This window comes from Prinia subflava, chromosome 1 (genome assembly GCF_021018805.1).
Source record: "Prinia subflava isolate CZ2003 ecotype Zambia chromosome 1, Cam_Psub_1.2, whole genome shotgun sequence".
Taxonomy (NCBI): domain Eukaryota; kingdom Metazoa; phylum Chordata; class Aves; order Passeriformes; family Cisticolidae; genus Prinia; species Prinia subflava.
Window position 1 is genome coordinate 50,864,819 of NC_086247.1, and position 16,617 is coordinate 50,881,435.

General features: G+C 38.4%; 1 protein-coding gene across 1 annotated transcript in view; it reads right to left on the reverse strand.

Moving 5' to 3' along the window:
* LAMA1 (laminin subunit alpha 1) overlaps nucleotides 1–16,617 on the reverse strand; it is a 100,007-nt gene that overhangs the window by 47,899 nt on the left and 35,491 nt on the right. Inside the window, exons 6-17 of the mRNA XM_063396231.1 lie at nucleotides 13,941–14,030; nucleotides 13,364–13,481; nucleotides 12,131–12,309; nucleotides 10,545–10,650; nucleotides 9,894–10,054; nucleotides 6,902–7,042; nucleotides 5,790–5,963; nucleotides 4,182–4,283; nucleotides 3,228–3,439; nucleotides 1,987–2,098; nucleotides 983–1,093; nucleotides 110–237 (exon numbers count right to left, since the gene is read on the reverse strand). Coding sequence (XP_063252301.1) covers nucleotides 110–237; nucleotides 983–1,093; nucleotides 1,987–2,098; nucleotides 3,228–3,439; nucleotides 4,182–4,283; nucleotides 5,790–5,963; nucleotides 6,902–7,042; nucleotides 9,894–10,054; nucleotides 10,545–10,650; nucleotides 12,131–12,309; nucleotides 13,364–13,481; nucleotides 13,941–14,030 — 1,634 coding nt within the window. The remainder of the gene's footprint in view (nucleotides 1–109; nucleotides 238–982; nucleotides 1,094–1,986; nucleotides 2,099–3,227; nucleotides 3,440–4,181; nucleotides 4,284–5,789; nucleotides 5,964–6,901; nucleotides 7,043–9,893; nucleotides 10,055–10,544; nucleotides 10,651–12,130; nucleotides 12,310–13,363; nucleotides 13,482–13,940; nucleotides 14,031–16,617) is intronic.

A 16,617-nucleotide genomic window follows, 5' to 3' on the forward strand; every position in this document is an offset into this window, starting at 1 on the left:
AGGAAAAAAAGTCCTTTTCTCTCTCCTTCAGATGTCATATCATTTTTCTTTATCTCACTTCCTGGTTTTGCTGAAGATGCAAAAGACAAGTCTTGCATAAAAAGCTTACTTGTTTGCAGCAGAACTCAGAGGACATGCACAGGGCTGGCAGTCCTCAGATGTGCCTTGGGATGGATCTCCGTAGAAGCCAGGCAAGCACTGATCACAGAAAGGTCCTGTCGTGTTGTGTTGACAAGCCTGTAAGACACGGAAAAAAATCTTTTTGTATTTTCTCTTGATGGTTTTCCAGCCTCTGAGGGATTCCTACAGCAGTCTGTATACAGTATGACATCCAAGGAAGCCATTCTTCAAGCCATGAAGAACTGCGTAGAACTCTGAAAATAAGCATTGGGGTTTTTTCTGAGTTGTAACAATCCTGATTGTTTTTTCCTACATTTAGAATATACTTTATGAAACCAGCCACATTACTTATACACATATCTAAATATATTTTGCATATTGCACACATTTACAGTGAAAAACCTATATAGTTTTTACTGGTGTTTATTCCAGAAACCTTTAACTTTCAGAAAAGATCTGAGAGCTAAATTTTCTCTTCAAAAGGTAATGTAAAATTTCCACTGGTGTTAGTCATGGAAGATGCACATATATCTGAAAACAGATATTCACCGCTTAAATTTGTTCTTTTCAGGAACCTGCAACAAGCAAAGTCAAGGTTTTTATCAGCCACTATATGATGGCATTTTTGTATTAGTTCTGACTATTCCCCACTTGAAATTATAAACTGAAACAAATCCTTTATTGGAAAACACATTAACGGAGTCTTGAAACATACTCTGAACTAAACAATGAAAACCAACAAAACATTTGGTACCCATAGCTTGAAACTATGCACACTGTAAACTTGTCTCCCGCAGTGAAAATGCTCTCCTAATTCCTAAATAGATGCTTAAAACACAGAACACTTTGAAGGATGACTTACAAAGCAAACACCGTGAATGTCACACTCAGCTGCGTGCCCATTGCACTTGCAGGGTTGGCAAATACCTCCAAAGAGTATTCCATCCACACGGTAGTACCCAGGGAGACAGGACTGAAAAGAAACGAGGGGAGAAAAAGCAGTAGCATCATGTGTGTTGAAAAGACACATCAAAACTTCAAAGAGTGCACTTCCGACCACCCACCATCCAACCCATTCACACTGTGGTATCTGAATGCTCTTTCAGTCCTATTGATGTCTCTGTAGCTCTTTTCTGGTGGTTGTTTTTTACTTGCACTGGATAAAGGGGATAAGAATTAACTCCATAAAACTTTGATTCATCCCTTTGTTCCCTGGAGGCATGAAAGTTAACTTTCATGTGTGTGGTTTAAAATGTGAAATTCCTTATTATGGGACATCAGAAAAGCTATTCTACCACCTCTGCAGAATCATTAACAATGCTATAGCACAATGCTTCATACTGAAATTATTTGTCAAAATAATTCCTGCTATTCTGCACTAGGACTGTGGCTCTCTAAATCTTCTATTCACAGATACCCAAGACACCACCTTGCACAACGCATTTCACCCTTGTGGGTTCTTCCAAAGGCTAATTCCTCCCTGCTAAGGTTCCTTATTGCCTCCATAAACTTAATGGCACCTGACAGGAATAAACTGAACAGGATCCAGATCCAGAAAAAGTGCTAATAACGAGTAAGGTAAGCTCAAAATAGCTTCACAGAGCTTTAACAGCTGCCCCTCTGCAACACTGATATTCTGAAGTGCACCATCATTTTTTAGTACTATGAAAAAGAATTCAAGTTTAAAATCCCATTTAGAGTATCTGAAAGAAAATATCTTCAGGATTGTGTGAAGTATAGCAGGCAGCAATTCACCACAGAACACAGACTTTAATGGCAGTTTAATTAAAGACAGCCTGCCTTTAAACTTAAATCCTTTACAATAGGAGGTAATTTTTGCATACACAAAACACTGTAAGAGGTTACCTCACAGGATATTCCTGTGTAACCCTGAGGACATTCACAGAATTCCACATCTGGTGCTGAAGAAAGATCTATAACATTTGCGCTTGCAGTGTCCAGGGTCACAGAGTCCAGCCTAGGGTTAAGCAGGAAAACATCACATCATTTTTTTCCCCAGAACTGATCTTCAGCAGGACAGTTTGCTTCTGGGGAGGTAACACCACTGAGCACTGCTCCCTGGCAGGGACAACTGAGGAACAGGCACAAATCTCTTTTGTAAGAACTCTGTGACCAGACTCTTATCACAGCATTTGCAGTCCTGGGAGTAGATATCTCCTGTAATCATTATTGTTACTGGAAGAGACAACCTTCTCAGCCACAGGTAACATTTTTGGAAGGAATCTTTACAAACATTCCGTGAAGATGAACACACTACACCCCTAAATGAACATAAATTTCATCAGAGTGGTATGGGTACAAAAAGCAAATTTGGTATTAGTTCCTATTTTATTGACATGAATGACAGAATATTCACAAAATATATTGTGTAGAAAGGAATCATCAATGGCCCATATGGGGATTTGAATCTATAACTTTAGTGTTAATAAACACCATGCTCTAATTAGGGAATGAGGAAGAACGGTTGCCAGTGAGTGTAAGGAAATTAGGTAAGTAAATGATGAAACTGATTCCCTTGAGAGTAATACAGCTTTATTCCTGTATCTTGGAAAAGAGCTCGAAAATATCTATAAGGTCTGACACAGATACTGCCAGTGCTGCTTTGAGACTATGAAATGATCAGCTAATCCACTGCAGCCTAATTTTCCTATTAAGGACTCCCTTAGAGATGAGTCTCAATAACATCCACAAACAAACATCAAAAGAAATTAAAATCAATGTCTTTATTGATAAGTTTTCAGTAGTCAGTGATGGATTAACTTGCCACACACCCAAATAAGCATACTGTAGAGAGTTCTGGAGGTGTTTCCCTCTAAAAAAAGCAGCCATTGTAATAAGGCACTATTACTTTAAAGCAGAAGACAACATCTCCGCTATCAGATATCTTTAAAATCAAATGTCCCTTACCACACACTCTATATGACTGTATTTTGGGGACAAAGACTGGTCTTAAGAAAATTCAATAAACAACATATTTTTCTATAAACTATTAACATAAAACTTCAGAAATACTGCCACTAAGAATCATGACTCGTAAGTAGAAAAATAATAGTAGTATATGGGTTAGCTTTAATATTTCATCTCACCTGTACACAGCCTTTTTGGCAATGTTGTAGTTGGCCCTGATCAGAAGATGGGTCACATTTGCCAGAACAGTCATCAGCATTTCCCTGTCTATTGCCTTTTTTGTACTGAACTCTATGAAATTCTCTGGTACAAATCTCACTGAATTAGAATACTCTTCATATGGCTGTAATGACAAGCCTGCTGCTCTTGTACTCAGAATATGCCCGTTACCCTGAAATTGAGGGACATGAGAAAACATTTTCCATATTTGCACATAAATTACATTTACAAGAAATAACATTCAGTGTCAAATGCACATCCACAGAGAAGAGGCAACGAAATTCACTTCCTTGCATTAAGAAAAGCTAAGTCAAAGGTCAACATTTTCTGTGGCTTCAAGACCACAATCCCATTCTCTCAGTTCAGAGACTTCAGAATTCTTTTGTAAAAGAATAAACTGAATTGCAAAAATTAAATACCTCTACAAAATAGAATATCCTTTCTCTTTTGTTCTATTGCTAAGTACATATAAAAAAATAGTGGTTTTGGAGATGCCTGGATTCGGTATAGAGCCTTTATTTTTAACTGTAACACACATCTAGAAAAGTAAGCAATCAGCAAGAACACTCACCTGTTTCCTAATCATAAGTCTTTCCAGTTTATTGCAGTTTGTTTTGTAAACCACAGCTTAGTACATTTGGTAATAAGCAACTCACTCATATATGCACAGATTGAATTCTAGGTATTTAGAATTTAAAACTAGTATTGTATACCTACAATTTCAGATAAATGGATTGGAAAATCAGAGAAACGAGTAGTAATAAAATTTGATAGTGACTTACAAGGGACTTAAAACTGACAAAACTAGTACTATAGAAATATTTTTATTTTTTAAAGTATTATTTTTAATTTTTCAAGAATCTTCGTAGATTCTTAAAAATGTCTGAATAGTAACAAGCTGAAAAGAAATCCACCTGAATGATGACATCCACACCAGACACTATATCACTGTCCAGACTCTCCATTGGAATGTCATAAGATACAGAATACTTCAAGTCTCCACTAAAAGCCGTGAGCTGAAATAAAAAGCAAAGTCTTAACACAATAACCTCCAGCCAACACAAAGAAATTACAGGGGTCAGTACAATGTCCAAATTGTAAGACAATTGCAGGCTTACAAATACCTCTTTACAGGAAAAGTTTAACATGCCATTACTGTCAGCACAGGGACAGGAGCTGGCTTGTTGCTGTGCAGGTGGTGAGAGCTAGCTCAAGGCTCTACAGGGGATTCAGATAAGTGCCCTCATCCAGTGAAACACTAACAGGGCTCTGGACAGACAGCTGAGGTGCACACAATCATCCTAGCCCAGGGGCACAGCATGTTGGAGTTTTTCACATTCCATACACAACTTTTCACAGTCCTTAGCCCCACAGCTGCTGCTGATTACTACAAAGTAAGTTAACCAACATTTAGACCTATATTAAATGAATAAGAAATCAGAATTTGAGTGAGAACTTGAGTTGCCTTGAGCAAAATCTGCTCCTTATTGTTACACTTCTTACACTTGTTTTCATTTACTGTGTCACTATACTAATAATAAACACAGCTGCACGGGCAGAGAGAGTGGACTGAAAATAATTACAAGTAAGGCTGCAAGGTTCTCCTCTGCCACAGCTGGAGTTCTGACTCCAGTTCTGGGCCTCCCAGTACAAGAGAGACATGGACATACTGGAAAGAGTCCAGCACAGGGCCATTAAAATTATTAAGAGCCAGAAGTATCTTTCATATGAGGAAAGACCAAGAGTGCGTGCAAAGAGGATGGAGCTGGGCTCTTTTCAGTGGTGCCCAGTGCCAGGAAAAGAGGCCACGACCTGAAATATAGGAGGGTCCTGCTGAACATCAGGAAACATTTATTGTGGGGGTGCCCAAGCAGTGGCACAGGTTGCTCAGAGAGGCTGTGGAGTCCCCATCCTTAGAGGTACTCAGAAGCAGCTCTCTGATCTTGGTACTGGTTAACCTGCTCCAGGTGGCCCTGCTTGAGGATGGAGATTGGGCAAGAGGACCCCCAGAGGTCCCTCCCAACCTCAACTAGTCTGTGATTCTGCTGCAAAAACTAGCACTCACTGAGCTTTAGCTAGTAAACAAGGAAAAATTAAAGACCAGTTTGTTTGGAAACAGAAGACGGCCAAGAAGCAGGGAAGAGATTTTACTGGTCCCATCTACAATGGGACAAGGCACTGGACAAGGCATAAAGGGTGTAAGTTTTGGGATAGGAACCAAGTGCTTGGGAAATGTGAGCATATAAGTCAGTAACAGTCAAGAGAAATTACATTGTGTCAAGGATAGATAGGCAGGGAAGAAAGTGGGGTATGGATGAACTCAAAGACCAAGAAGAGGGTACTGGGAATGTCTGGAATGCACAGGAACATTCTGATTTAAAAAACAGAGATACAGTGAGAAGTTTGGTAATACTGAGCTTAATGTGTAATCTTTAATTACAGAAACCATATATTTAGAGCAACAGGTTATGGTTAAGACAGAGAACCTATGAAGGAGTTTTTCTTCTTTGCTGAGTACTTACTTTATTTCCTAGATATGCCTCAGGTGCTGACCAGTAATAGGTATTTTTCAGTACTTTCACAGCCACAGTGTTGTTAATACTTATTTGATGGGGTCCATCAAACTGGCTTCGCTGAGGCTGCACACTGCTTGTTTTGTATAGATCAGTAACGAGCCATCCAGTCATGTCTGAAATCTGCAAGAGTAGCAATAGTAATAGTAGTTGTGTCACTGAGAAAGCATTCACCTCTTCCCAGATATTCATTCAAACTGACGGTTCTAGAACACTTTCATTAGCCAAGTCTGACACCCAATAAATGTAAATATGCCACTTCAGACTAGGATGGTGTCCACCTCTTTATATGACAGGAATGAGTGTTGATTTTCATCCTTCCAACAAAATTAACATTATACCTGTGCAGCTCCCTGAGACAAAAACACAATTTGAAAGGCTTCAAGGCCAATTGTCCCCACTTATAGATAGGGCTGAGCTGGAGGAAAGCAAAAACTACAGTCCCAGAAGAGGGACCAAGACGAGAGAACTTTGATCTTCTCACAGAGAGAGTTTTATTCCATCATCTTAGAATTTCAGTCATTTTGATATATTTGCCTCCCTTTTTGTTGCACACAAAACAGGAGACCAAAGTGTAGCTAGCTCTGCAAAGATACATCAGGAATTTGGTGGGAAAAGAGCAGCCCCAAAGCCCCATAACTCAAGAACTGTCTAATCAGAAGACAGTGATATTTACAAACACTGTTTGCTAAGAAAGAGCATTGGCCATATTACCAGAGGTCCAATAGCCTTGTCCAATAGGTACGAGAACAAGGAAACAAGTTTGGGATTATCTCTTCAGCATGAAAAAACTTTATCAGTCAGAAAAAAATTCATTTCTCCAGTACATTATTGCAGCTTTCGCTACCCAACACTTCTGATATTACTGCAAGCCAGCAGGGCCACAGCCCACACTTGCTGACTACCTCAGAGCTGCCCAAGGATACTGAAAATCCATTCCTCTGTAAGGAGACTCACACCAGAATTTGCAGTTAACTTGGGCACGTGTCAAACAGGAATATAATACATTTTGCAGCTGCCTGAGGAAAGAATATTAGGTCATGGACATAAGATATAAATACCTGACTGATGGGCCATGTAAGACTGTCACAGACATCAGAAACACCAAAGCAAAAACACTCTGTGCAGCCCTGAGGATTTCTTTCTTGCAAATTGTAGAATCCCGGTTTACAGAGATCACAGTTTTCACCTTCTACATTTTCCTGTCAAAGGCATATAACATTTGGTTCACATCAGCATTATTATGGTAACAAATACCATGGATTAGGTGGGATTTAGGCATGACAGCATTCAGAAGGTTATAAAAGAAAACACATTTCAGCACAGCAGGATTATTGAATAAGACACAGAGCTTAAAACTGAAACTAATTGGAAAAATTCATCAGAATCTGCCAGTTCATCAAAAACTAAACAAGCCCCAGCAAGGGTTCTATTGTAGTAGAATTTCAACACACAGGCAGGGTTTGAAAAGCTGCTGCCAGTTTGCCAGCCTACTTGTCTTGTAGCCTGCCAGCCTACTTGTCTTGTAGCTTGACTTTGTAGATTGCTCTGGAGAAAAGATCTCACATTTGCTGAATCCAGATGGATTACCTTTCAGATATCTCACCAGATAGAATACAGGAAGTTCACCTTCAAGGCCAGGCTCTTGGAGCCACCACAACCAGCTTCAAGACAACAGTTTCTCAGCCATCTCTTAATATTTATGCTGTGACGCCCACTACTGCTGTCACCTCCTCTTGGAAGAGCACCACACTGTGCTAGCTGGCAACTCTTTCACCCAACATGCTTTGGCTAAAGTCCAGAAACTCCTACTCCACAAGTAGAGGTGCTCCACTCATTTAACTCCTTTCACTGGTCTTCTGCCATGCAAATTGGGTAGTTCAGAGTGAACAGCCACAAACCTCTTTCAGTGCAGAATTTACAGGGGGAAAAAGAAACCAAAACAGTGCACCCACTATTTTTTTCTCATAGAATTTGTGCAGCAAATATGTGGCTATTTCTTAAAAAAAGTTTAGACAATTGCTGCTGACAAAACAGCAGAGAAAATATTTGACAAATACCCACAAAGTTGTGTAAATAGAAGATCTCCACACACTAAGATACAGAACATTTTCTACTGCCAGGGACAAGGTTCTTCTAGCTTCATATCAGGACAAGACCTGGACACATACCACTCTCCAATCTCAACCTTTGGTTTCAATTATGGGAAAACTCTACTACAAAGGCAAAAATAACTTTACAGAACACCTCACAGGTTTCCTGATACATATGGTAGGACACTAAGACTGCAAGGCATCCATGTGAAGCACAACTGTTTTGAGGAAGCCTATAGGAGCTCTGCATTGCCATGTGAAATGCAAAGCCCGTGGACCAAATTCTGTTTTCAGAAGCAGTTGCCAGGGTACCTTCACTTCAGCCACAAGAATCACTCCAGATTGCAGACTTAGATCAGATCTGGTCTGATCTGGTCTGTGAAGCAAATTTCAGGCTTACCAGAGAGAAATCTGAGACTTCCAACTGTCCTTCCTTCTGGAACAGTGTTTGGCATGTGAAGTTTACATAAGAACTCTTTAGACAACCAGGCTATGTGTTTTTGTAGGCAAAGTACAACTTGTGCTTGCAAAGCAGATTTATGATCTCCAGTTCTGATTCAAAGGTTGAGGATGGCTGCTTCTATTTGTTCATATGCAAACTTGGGAAAAATCTCAAGCAAAGTGCTCCCTGAGATAATAAGATCTTAAAATCTTGGATTTTTACAGAAATAGTATTTGTATAATCTTTTCAGCATTTTTATTTCTCAGTCTTCAGGATGGAATTGGATCACACATTTCACTGTCTAACATTATTAGACAGAAATTATTTATTTCTTAATGTAAAATAAAAATCTTACCCAATGACAAGACATCAGGAGCTGTGTTTCAGGAAAGATCAAATATCACAAAATACATCATATAAAAAAAGAATATCTTTTTCGACTGTGTTCACAGAATCTGAAAAAGCTTAGAAATCCTGTCTCCTTCATTTGATATTTGGAGTGGACAACTTCTTTCCTTTCATCTCCATAGGTGGTCTGCTGGCTAGTGACACTCTTTGTGATCTGGCCTGAAAATTCTGTATACCAGGCTTGTGTCCACAAGAGCACTGGAAAGGGGCAGTTTCTAGTCTAGTTTATACAAAATTTTTCACTGGTTAGCTGCGCTGGCTGGTAGTGTGTTACTCTAGCTCAAAATCAGGCACCTATCTCCTCTTTCGTATTTAAATTGGTGATTGGATCCATTTTGCTTTTCTACAGTCTTTATTTATATAGGTTTGCTTTCTTGGATCAGATGAATTATGCAAAAGGACTAAATTTTCAGAAGAATTGTCAAACAAGCCATGTTATCTTTGGCTCCTGTTCCCTATCACATTTGGCAACAAATACATAAACTACTCTAACATTTGGTTCAGAAAATTAAGTAAATTCTTTAAACAGTTCAGTAGTAAAATTCAGTGGAATCTACAGCTGCAAGAAATTTTAAGAGATCTGGATATTAACCAAAAAATGAAATGCTACGAAAGTGCTCTCTTTGTAAACATTTTATGGTTTATATTTTGTAATTGAATAATTAAATCATATTCCATGCATATTTCTAGTGCAAGTGTTCCAATAGTTCTTTCCAAACGCCTGCTGTTTCTTCACACAAAGCAGATGTTTTAAACACATTTGTTTACAAGCAATCAGTGGCTTTGAAGAGAAATATCAGCTCATTCCTAAACCAAACCCACACTCACTCTCTGTGACTGCCTCACACATGTACAGGTTCCATTTAATTTTAATGTCAGTCTGGCCCATTATTATAGAAAATGTTGTATTAGTAACATACAGAACTAATCAACATAAATTACCATATTTTTCAGTACAGAGAATAATTAGTAGCTTTAAGTTCTAGACTGTCAGGTATATACCAGGTTATTTCTTGTGATTTCCCCAGTTAATGAAGTAATTTCACTATTAAAAGGGAGTTAATAAGGCACAGATTCCATGCTGAACAAAAATGGCAGTTTAGTACTCACTTTGCAAAGACAGGGCTCCGTGCACGGATCCTCATTAATGCTGCCAGCCAGGCTGCAGTTACAACGCACGCAGTTGGGGTAGCCCCGATACCCAAACGCACAACGATCACATTTTAATCCTGCATAACCTTCCCTGCACTGACACTGGCCTGGCCAAGTCCCTTGAATAGCAAAAGTAGAGGGAAAAAAAAATCAGAGCAGGCAATAGGCTGGATTCAAGATGTCTCAGAGGGTACAAATAATTTAGCATTCCTTTTTATTGCACTCCGTGTCATATTCCGCAGATATTTGGCACAAGGTCACTTGTGTTTATTTTTCATATTTAAAGAATCAAATGCACAGAAACTGCAGCAAAATTAATTTTGTGACATCTGTAACAGCATTCACAAACAACTATGTTAGATCTCAACACCTCACATTGTTTTACACAGTAGGAGCCCACAATTCCCACAGGAGAACACGCTCAGGGACCTGACATACCTTAAAATCATAAAACTACGTTCTGCCTCAGCCTCACCTTCCCAAAGATTTACAAAAAAAATCCCAAAGATTTAAAAGACAGCCATTCAAAGGTAGACAGTGTTCCCTCAAACTTCAATGACCTACAGCCAGACCTGAAATTCAGGGAAAAGGCACTTGCTGTTTCCTTACCACGCTGAGAGTCAGAACGGTGCTCATCTTTAACACAGACAGAACTCAGAGAGCCAAACGGGTCGCAGTCACAGGGATAGCACGGGTGATCCTCATAGGGAGAGACCTAGAAAATAAAAGTTCTCTGGCAAATGCTCTAATTATTAACTGGGAAAAGTAAAGTTACATCTGTTTCGTGTCTTCAATCACCAAAACTAAAAGGAATAAAGACTGGAAAAAGATAATATGGGGCAATAAATAATGGGACTAGTCTAACTTTAGCAAGCAGAAGGATCAGGGGATTGCAGTCTAGAAAAAGCTTAAATGTGGGAAGAAAAGTTCATCTTCAATAGCACAAAGATATAGTAACTGCTAATGCCTGGAAGCTGAAGTCTGACACATTCAACATAAATAGGCATTTTTATAAAGTAACAGCAATTAACCACTGAACGTTTGCCAAAAGATATGGAAATGTTTAAGAAAAGAGTGGATGCTTTTTGCAAAGATATTCTGGTTCAAAGAGGAAGGAAATTAAAGAAATCCTTGGCTCTGTGTTCAATGGAAGGACAGTTTATCTATTAGTAAAGACTCATTCTGACTTCATGATCTATAAGTCTTTGAAATATAAGGCAGTGCAAATCATATGGCAAGATTTTATTTTTTTGCTAGGAAAATTGTCCTTTGAGGTGCTTCAGTGTAAAGCGAATCAGTAATGACCTCTAGAAACACATTTAATAGCTATGAGTTGATCAAAGACCTTTCTTCAATGCTTCTTACAGTAACTCTAAGACAACCTCTGACTCCAATTTACTTCTTTGGATGACCTGTACCTACTGTCTAGCCATACTCCTATGGACGCACCCTTGCTCTCTGCACCAATTTATGCCAGATTTTTAAAGAACAGGATTTTCAAAATATGCATGAACCTAAATTTCTACTCCACCTGCAAGACCAGGTGGAGTAGAAATTTAGTCCAGAATGTCTAATTCTACAGAGACCTCTAACACTGCAGTTATATGCATTGTTAAGTTATGTAAGTTCATACGTTTAACTCTGTCAGCCACATCTTAAATGTTTTAAGAGTTTATGCCCTTTGTCCAAAGAGTGACACTGGAAAGTACACTCAGAGAGCACAACAATCATATCAAGAGGAGCATTTGCTGCAACATCTCATGAGCCAAAGATTCTGATCTTCGAGCCTGGTCCTTTTCAACACTGGTTGAAATGCGCTGATACAGGATGGTACGCCATTTTGGCACTTTTGAAGACAGTGAGACTTTAATTCTTTGGACCTTTTTAGAGCTTTACCCACAGGAGAAATGGGTTTCCCATAAGAACATGTATATTTCCACAGTAGGGTATCAAGTGTCATCTTCACTTACAATTTTCTTCTCCAAGAACTTGACCTGCCCTCCCACACAACTGGACAAGCACTTTGGTTTTTTCTGAAAGTTTTCGCATAATGTTATTTACAAAAAAACCCCTCTATAGTTCTTAGCTATTCTGCAACTGATAAAAAACCCAACATATTAATCACAATCAGCTGAAATAGGCATGATACCATGTTATTCACCAAAAAGATTAGAATGGTATGTTCTAAATCTTACTTTGCGTGGTCTAAAATATCCATCCGCACACATTTCACAGTTGATCCCAGTAGTATGTTGAGTACAGTTTAAACACACACCACCACCTATGTACTGGCCATGAATATCCATGCTCCTTTTCTGATCTGCAATACTCTGGTTGTAATAACAATCTTCTGCTTTGTTATGACAGTTACATTCTGAGAAGGAATGGAAAAGAAATCAAATTTTCTCTTATTCACAGTGTGTAACATTTCCTGTAATACTGACATTTTTCAAAGTTGAAAATGTAAGTAGAAGAGCCTTTCAGTTCACCTCAAAACTGTGCGTTTTTTCATCATGTGCTTCATCAAATTAAATATACTGCATTTCTTAGCAAGTAAGCAAATTTCAAAACCACTGTTATAATATTAATAGCACTGTTATAAGCAGTATTCTGTATATCCTACTAAGACAATCTTGTCAGGACTGCTGTCAACAGTGATGTGTGCAATTAGCAATAGCTATTCCTTCTTCTATCCTCTGCATCACAGAGGAAAACCCGCCTAATTCTTCTCTTACTTGTATTACAGACAAAATCTGAGAAGTCAACAAAGCAGTACATAAGTATAAATTTTATTTAGTTTAAAGAGTGTCATTATGACTTGTGAAAAGACTTCAACTAAAAAGACTTCTTTTCCATTCAGAAATTTAAATTTTATCCAATAGGTTTTGAATTGTCTGCAGCTTGTACTATGCATTAGTAATGTGAAGTAAGAAAATGAACCAACTAGCCCTAGCAACATAATCAGCCATACTTGCACAGCCTAAGTCAATCTATCACACAATCTGAAGTGTAATTGGCCAGTAAGAAGTTTCTTTCAAAACATTTGTTATCAGAACAAAGTTCTTCATCTGACAAAATGTATGATCAATTGATGAAATTTGCATTTCAAGCAGCTAACAAAATGACTGATGCAAATCTGCTCGTTTCCACAGGAGTACAATCAATCCCCAAGTCCCTTTGACAAAGATACTCTGGAAGCTATACTACATGACAACTCCACTAGCCAAGGAGTCACACTGAACAGATTATTGAAAACCATCTGAACATCTATGATTACAAGTAGGTTCTGTATCTTTGAACAAGCCCATGAAGACAATTAATAGTTTGTGGATTTTTCTGGGGAATTAGTACAGATCTGTATGAAAGCAATCTCAAACAAGATAATAGGAAGGCTTCATGACATTATCTAAATGCCTATGCATACATACTCTCACATTTGTTCCCAGCAGAAAGGGTTCCTGGCCTCCATGGCTTCTGGTGGTAGCCTGGGCAGCACTTGTTACAGCTCTCTCCACATGTGTTGTGTTCACACTGGCACTGCAATTTCTAAGAATAAAAAATCAACTTTCTTGAAATATTTTTTAATGGATAATTCAATTAATTTTGCCACAAGTCTGCCCAGTATCAATCTTACTCCAAAAAAATAGCATGATCCACAAATACCCCACAAGTAGCAATGAACTGCTCTACCATGGTACATCAACTACTAGGGAAAAGCCTTTCCAGAACAGGAGGGGTAAAAATCTCCTGTGCTAAAAGACAGACTTTGACTTGTGTCCTTTGAATTGTTTAAATTCAAGACCAAACAAGAAGAGTTTACTTCAAGAAAGTAAAAACAAAACCCAGATATGCTTGCTCTGGAAAAAAAAAAAAAAAGAAAAATACAGCAAATAATTTGTATGCACCATAAGATCTATTTTAGCTTCCTCTTTCTCCTTCTGCTTAGGATTTTTTTTATTTTAATTGGAAAAGCTGTTTTGCAAGAGTGATGAGATTAAAGAATACCTTTGTGATTTCATCCAAAGGGCAGCTTCGAGCATGGCCATAACAAATACACATGCCACCAACAGAGATGTCCTTTATTGAATAGTAGTACTACAAAAAAACAAAGGTGAGAAAGGCATGAATAAGAGATGTTTACATGTGTTTACATTTCCCTACCCTACTCTGCAAAATAAAATGCTAGAATTCAACTACTCTGTGTCTTGAAAAATAACAGAAATGTCTGAAAAAAACTGCCATTAGGGGAAACCTTCCATTTTTGCATTTTTTATTTTTCCCATGTTTTTCCCTATTGGTATGAAATACTAACTGACTTCTAACTTTTAACTAGATACGTAAAATTGCTCAGCTTTGAGAAAGACCACTAAATGTGACCTCAGCCAAAATGTACTTGCAAAAATAAAAAAAAATCTTTTTTTCACTTTACAAGAAGCCATAAAGCATTAAAAAATTGCCATATTTTAGAGTCAGTCTGGGGACTAAGAGTATGCTTCCTTAAAATGGGAACTCTCCCTCCCTTAAAATCACTTTGCACACTCACTTCCAGACCAGCTCTTTGCTACTACTGTGTAGCCACTGAAATATTGTATCCAAACTCTTAGTTTAAAAATTGCGGATACAGCAGAATACCATCCATTAATATTGCCAGCTGGTGAGCAAAAACAACATACATAAGGAAAGGATTTAATTTTCAAGGCAAAGAAGAGGCAGGAAATGACCATCTGGGTTCAGTTGCAGCTGCAGTATCAACATGGTTGGCCTGTTTGTATCCTGGGAATTATGTACTACAGGGGAATGAAAAAGAAACTCTTTTTGAGGATACTTCTAAGGGAAGAGTTCAATGCCCTCAGACCTAGCAACCCTAATGCCAGCTGGGTCAGGAAGAGAGGTAGCCCTGGGTGGTCAGACATGCTGACTCCTGGACTGTTATTTCTTTGAAGGCTCTTGGAGTTGGAGCAAACTATCTTCTTTGATTTCATACTTATTTTTTTATGGTCTTAAATTTCTTATGTCCACTATTTTGGGAGGAGTTTTAATGCTATGGGCTTGAACTACAAAAATCATTCAGGGACTTATCATGAACAGTAAGTCCTAAACTACAAAGAACTACAGACTCAGGTTCAGGCTGAGAAAGGAAGTGGACAAAAGTAGAATTTAATTTCTCCCTGCTTCATCTCCTCTGTCTTATTTTCTGACAGTGTATGGCTCATAGCAGCTGTGTGCAGCTTGGAGTGAATAAGAGACCAGTGATAATCAAATGCTACAGACAGAAATAAACAAAAAGAACACAGAAATAAAGGTGCTGTTAACACCTCAATTAACTGAACTGGCCATTTTTCAAGACTATATACAGGAAACTAAACATCACTGGTTATCAACAACCATAGCAAAGTCTTCAAAGGCAATAAAAATAGCATCTAGAAAGCTGAAAGTGAGTATCTTTATTGTAGCTGGTTGTACAACAAAGAGAGACTCAAGGTGAGACCTCAGGATTTGGAAACCCTGGCCATTATGTATAGTTTTTCATGCAAAGCTGCACTAAGCAGTGCTAGGTAGAGAAGTACTAAGCCCTGGATTGCACAACTGTGTATGTTACAAAACCAGTAAGGCAAAAACAAGGCAACTCTTGTCCTCCAAATTCTTGTTTCCCAGCTGTGTGTTTGCATGCTTCCATATCGAACTTTTCCTTTTGGGGTGTATGTCTTGATAATCCAATACTACAGATAGATCTAAATATCAACCAGCCTGCTCTGTAGGAACATCTCAGCTCTCAGGCTGTGCATTTCCCTACTGCCAGCAAGGCACAGTAGAAGCAGCTGTCCAATACTCTGCACTCTTGCAGTCTCCATGTCAGCAATTCCCATTGACAGAAAACGCAAACCATCCAGATTTTACACTTTAAAATGCTACACTTGAATGGACACCTTGAAAGTACCCACCACTCCCTGACCAAATCCAAGTTCCTCCCTCCCTTCTGTACTCAGCTACCCAGACAGCACAAGGATTGCCTGTATCAGAGAAGCCACAAACTGCAAGAATCCTGTTGCTGCACAAAGAAGAGCTGCTGCCTGCAGATGTTTTTTTCGGAAGAAGAGCTACAAAGGAAGGGAAAGGAACTTCTCATGTTCTCCTGTCCTCATCACAAACCCTACTTTCATAGAAAAACTTGAAGCCTCTGAAGTGTTAACTTAGGCATCGTGGGCAAATTGAGGTGGTCAAAATGGCAAGATACAAAGCAGAAATCCTGCAGAACAGTTTAGCCTTCCAATACTGAATTTATGTGAGAACCTAAAAAAGTCAGCCAAATGCTTGGGGCTCAGTTTCCACAATTTCAGTACCAAATCTGGAAATCAGTTAATACTTTTGGAATTCTATACAAACATTTTACTTTGATTCATGGGCTCTAAAACAATTGATTATAACAGCATTTAAAAATGAAGAAAATTCTTATAAGACATAAAAATTCACAACAGCAATGTTTTCAAATAATTATGTTTATGAATCACAGCACTGGGTCCTGGAATCCATGATAAACCACCAAAAGTACTGCAGAGGCATCAAGAACAACCTCAAGTGGAATCTCCATCAGCCAAACCATATTTTGTATTTTGATGACAAATCATTTACACAAAAAAAAAAAAACCAAAAAAAAAAAAAACCCATCTTGTAAATTTTTTTC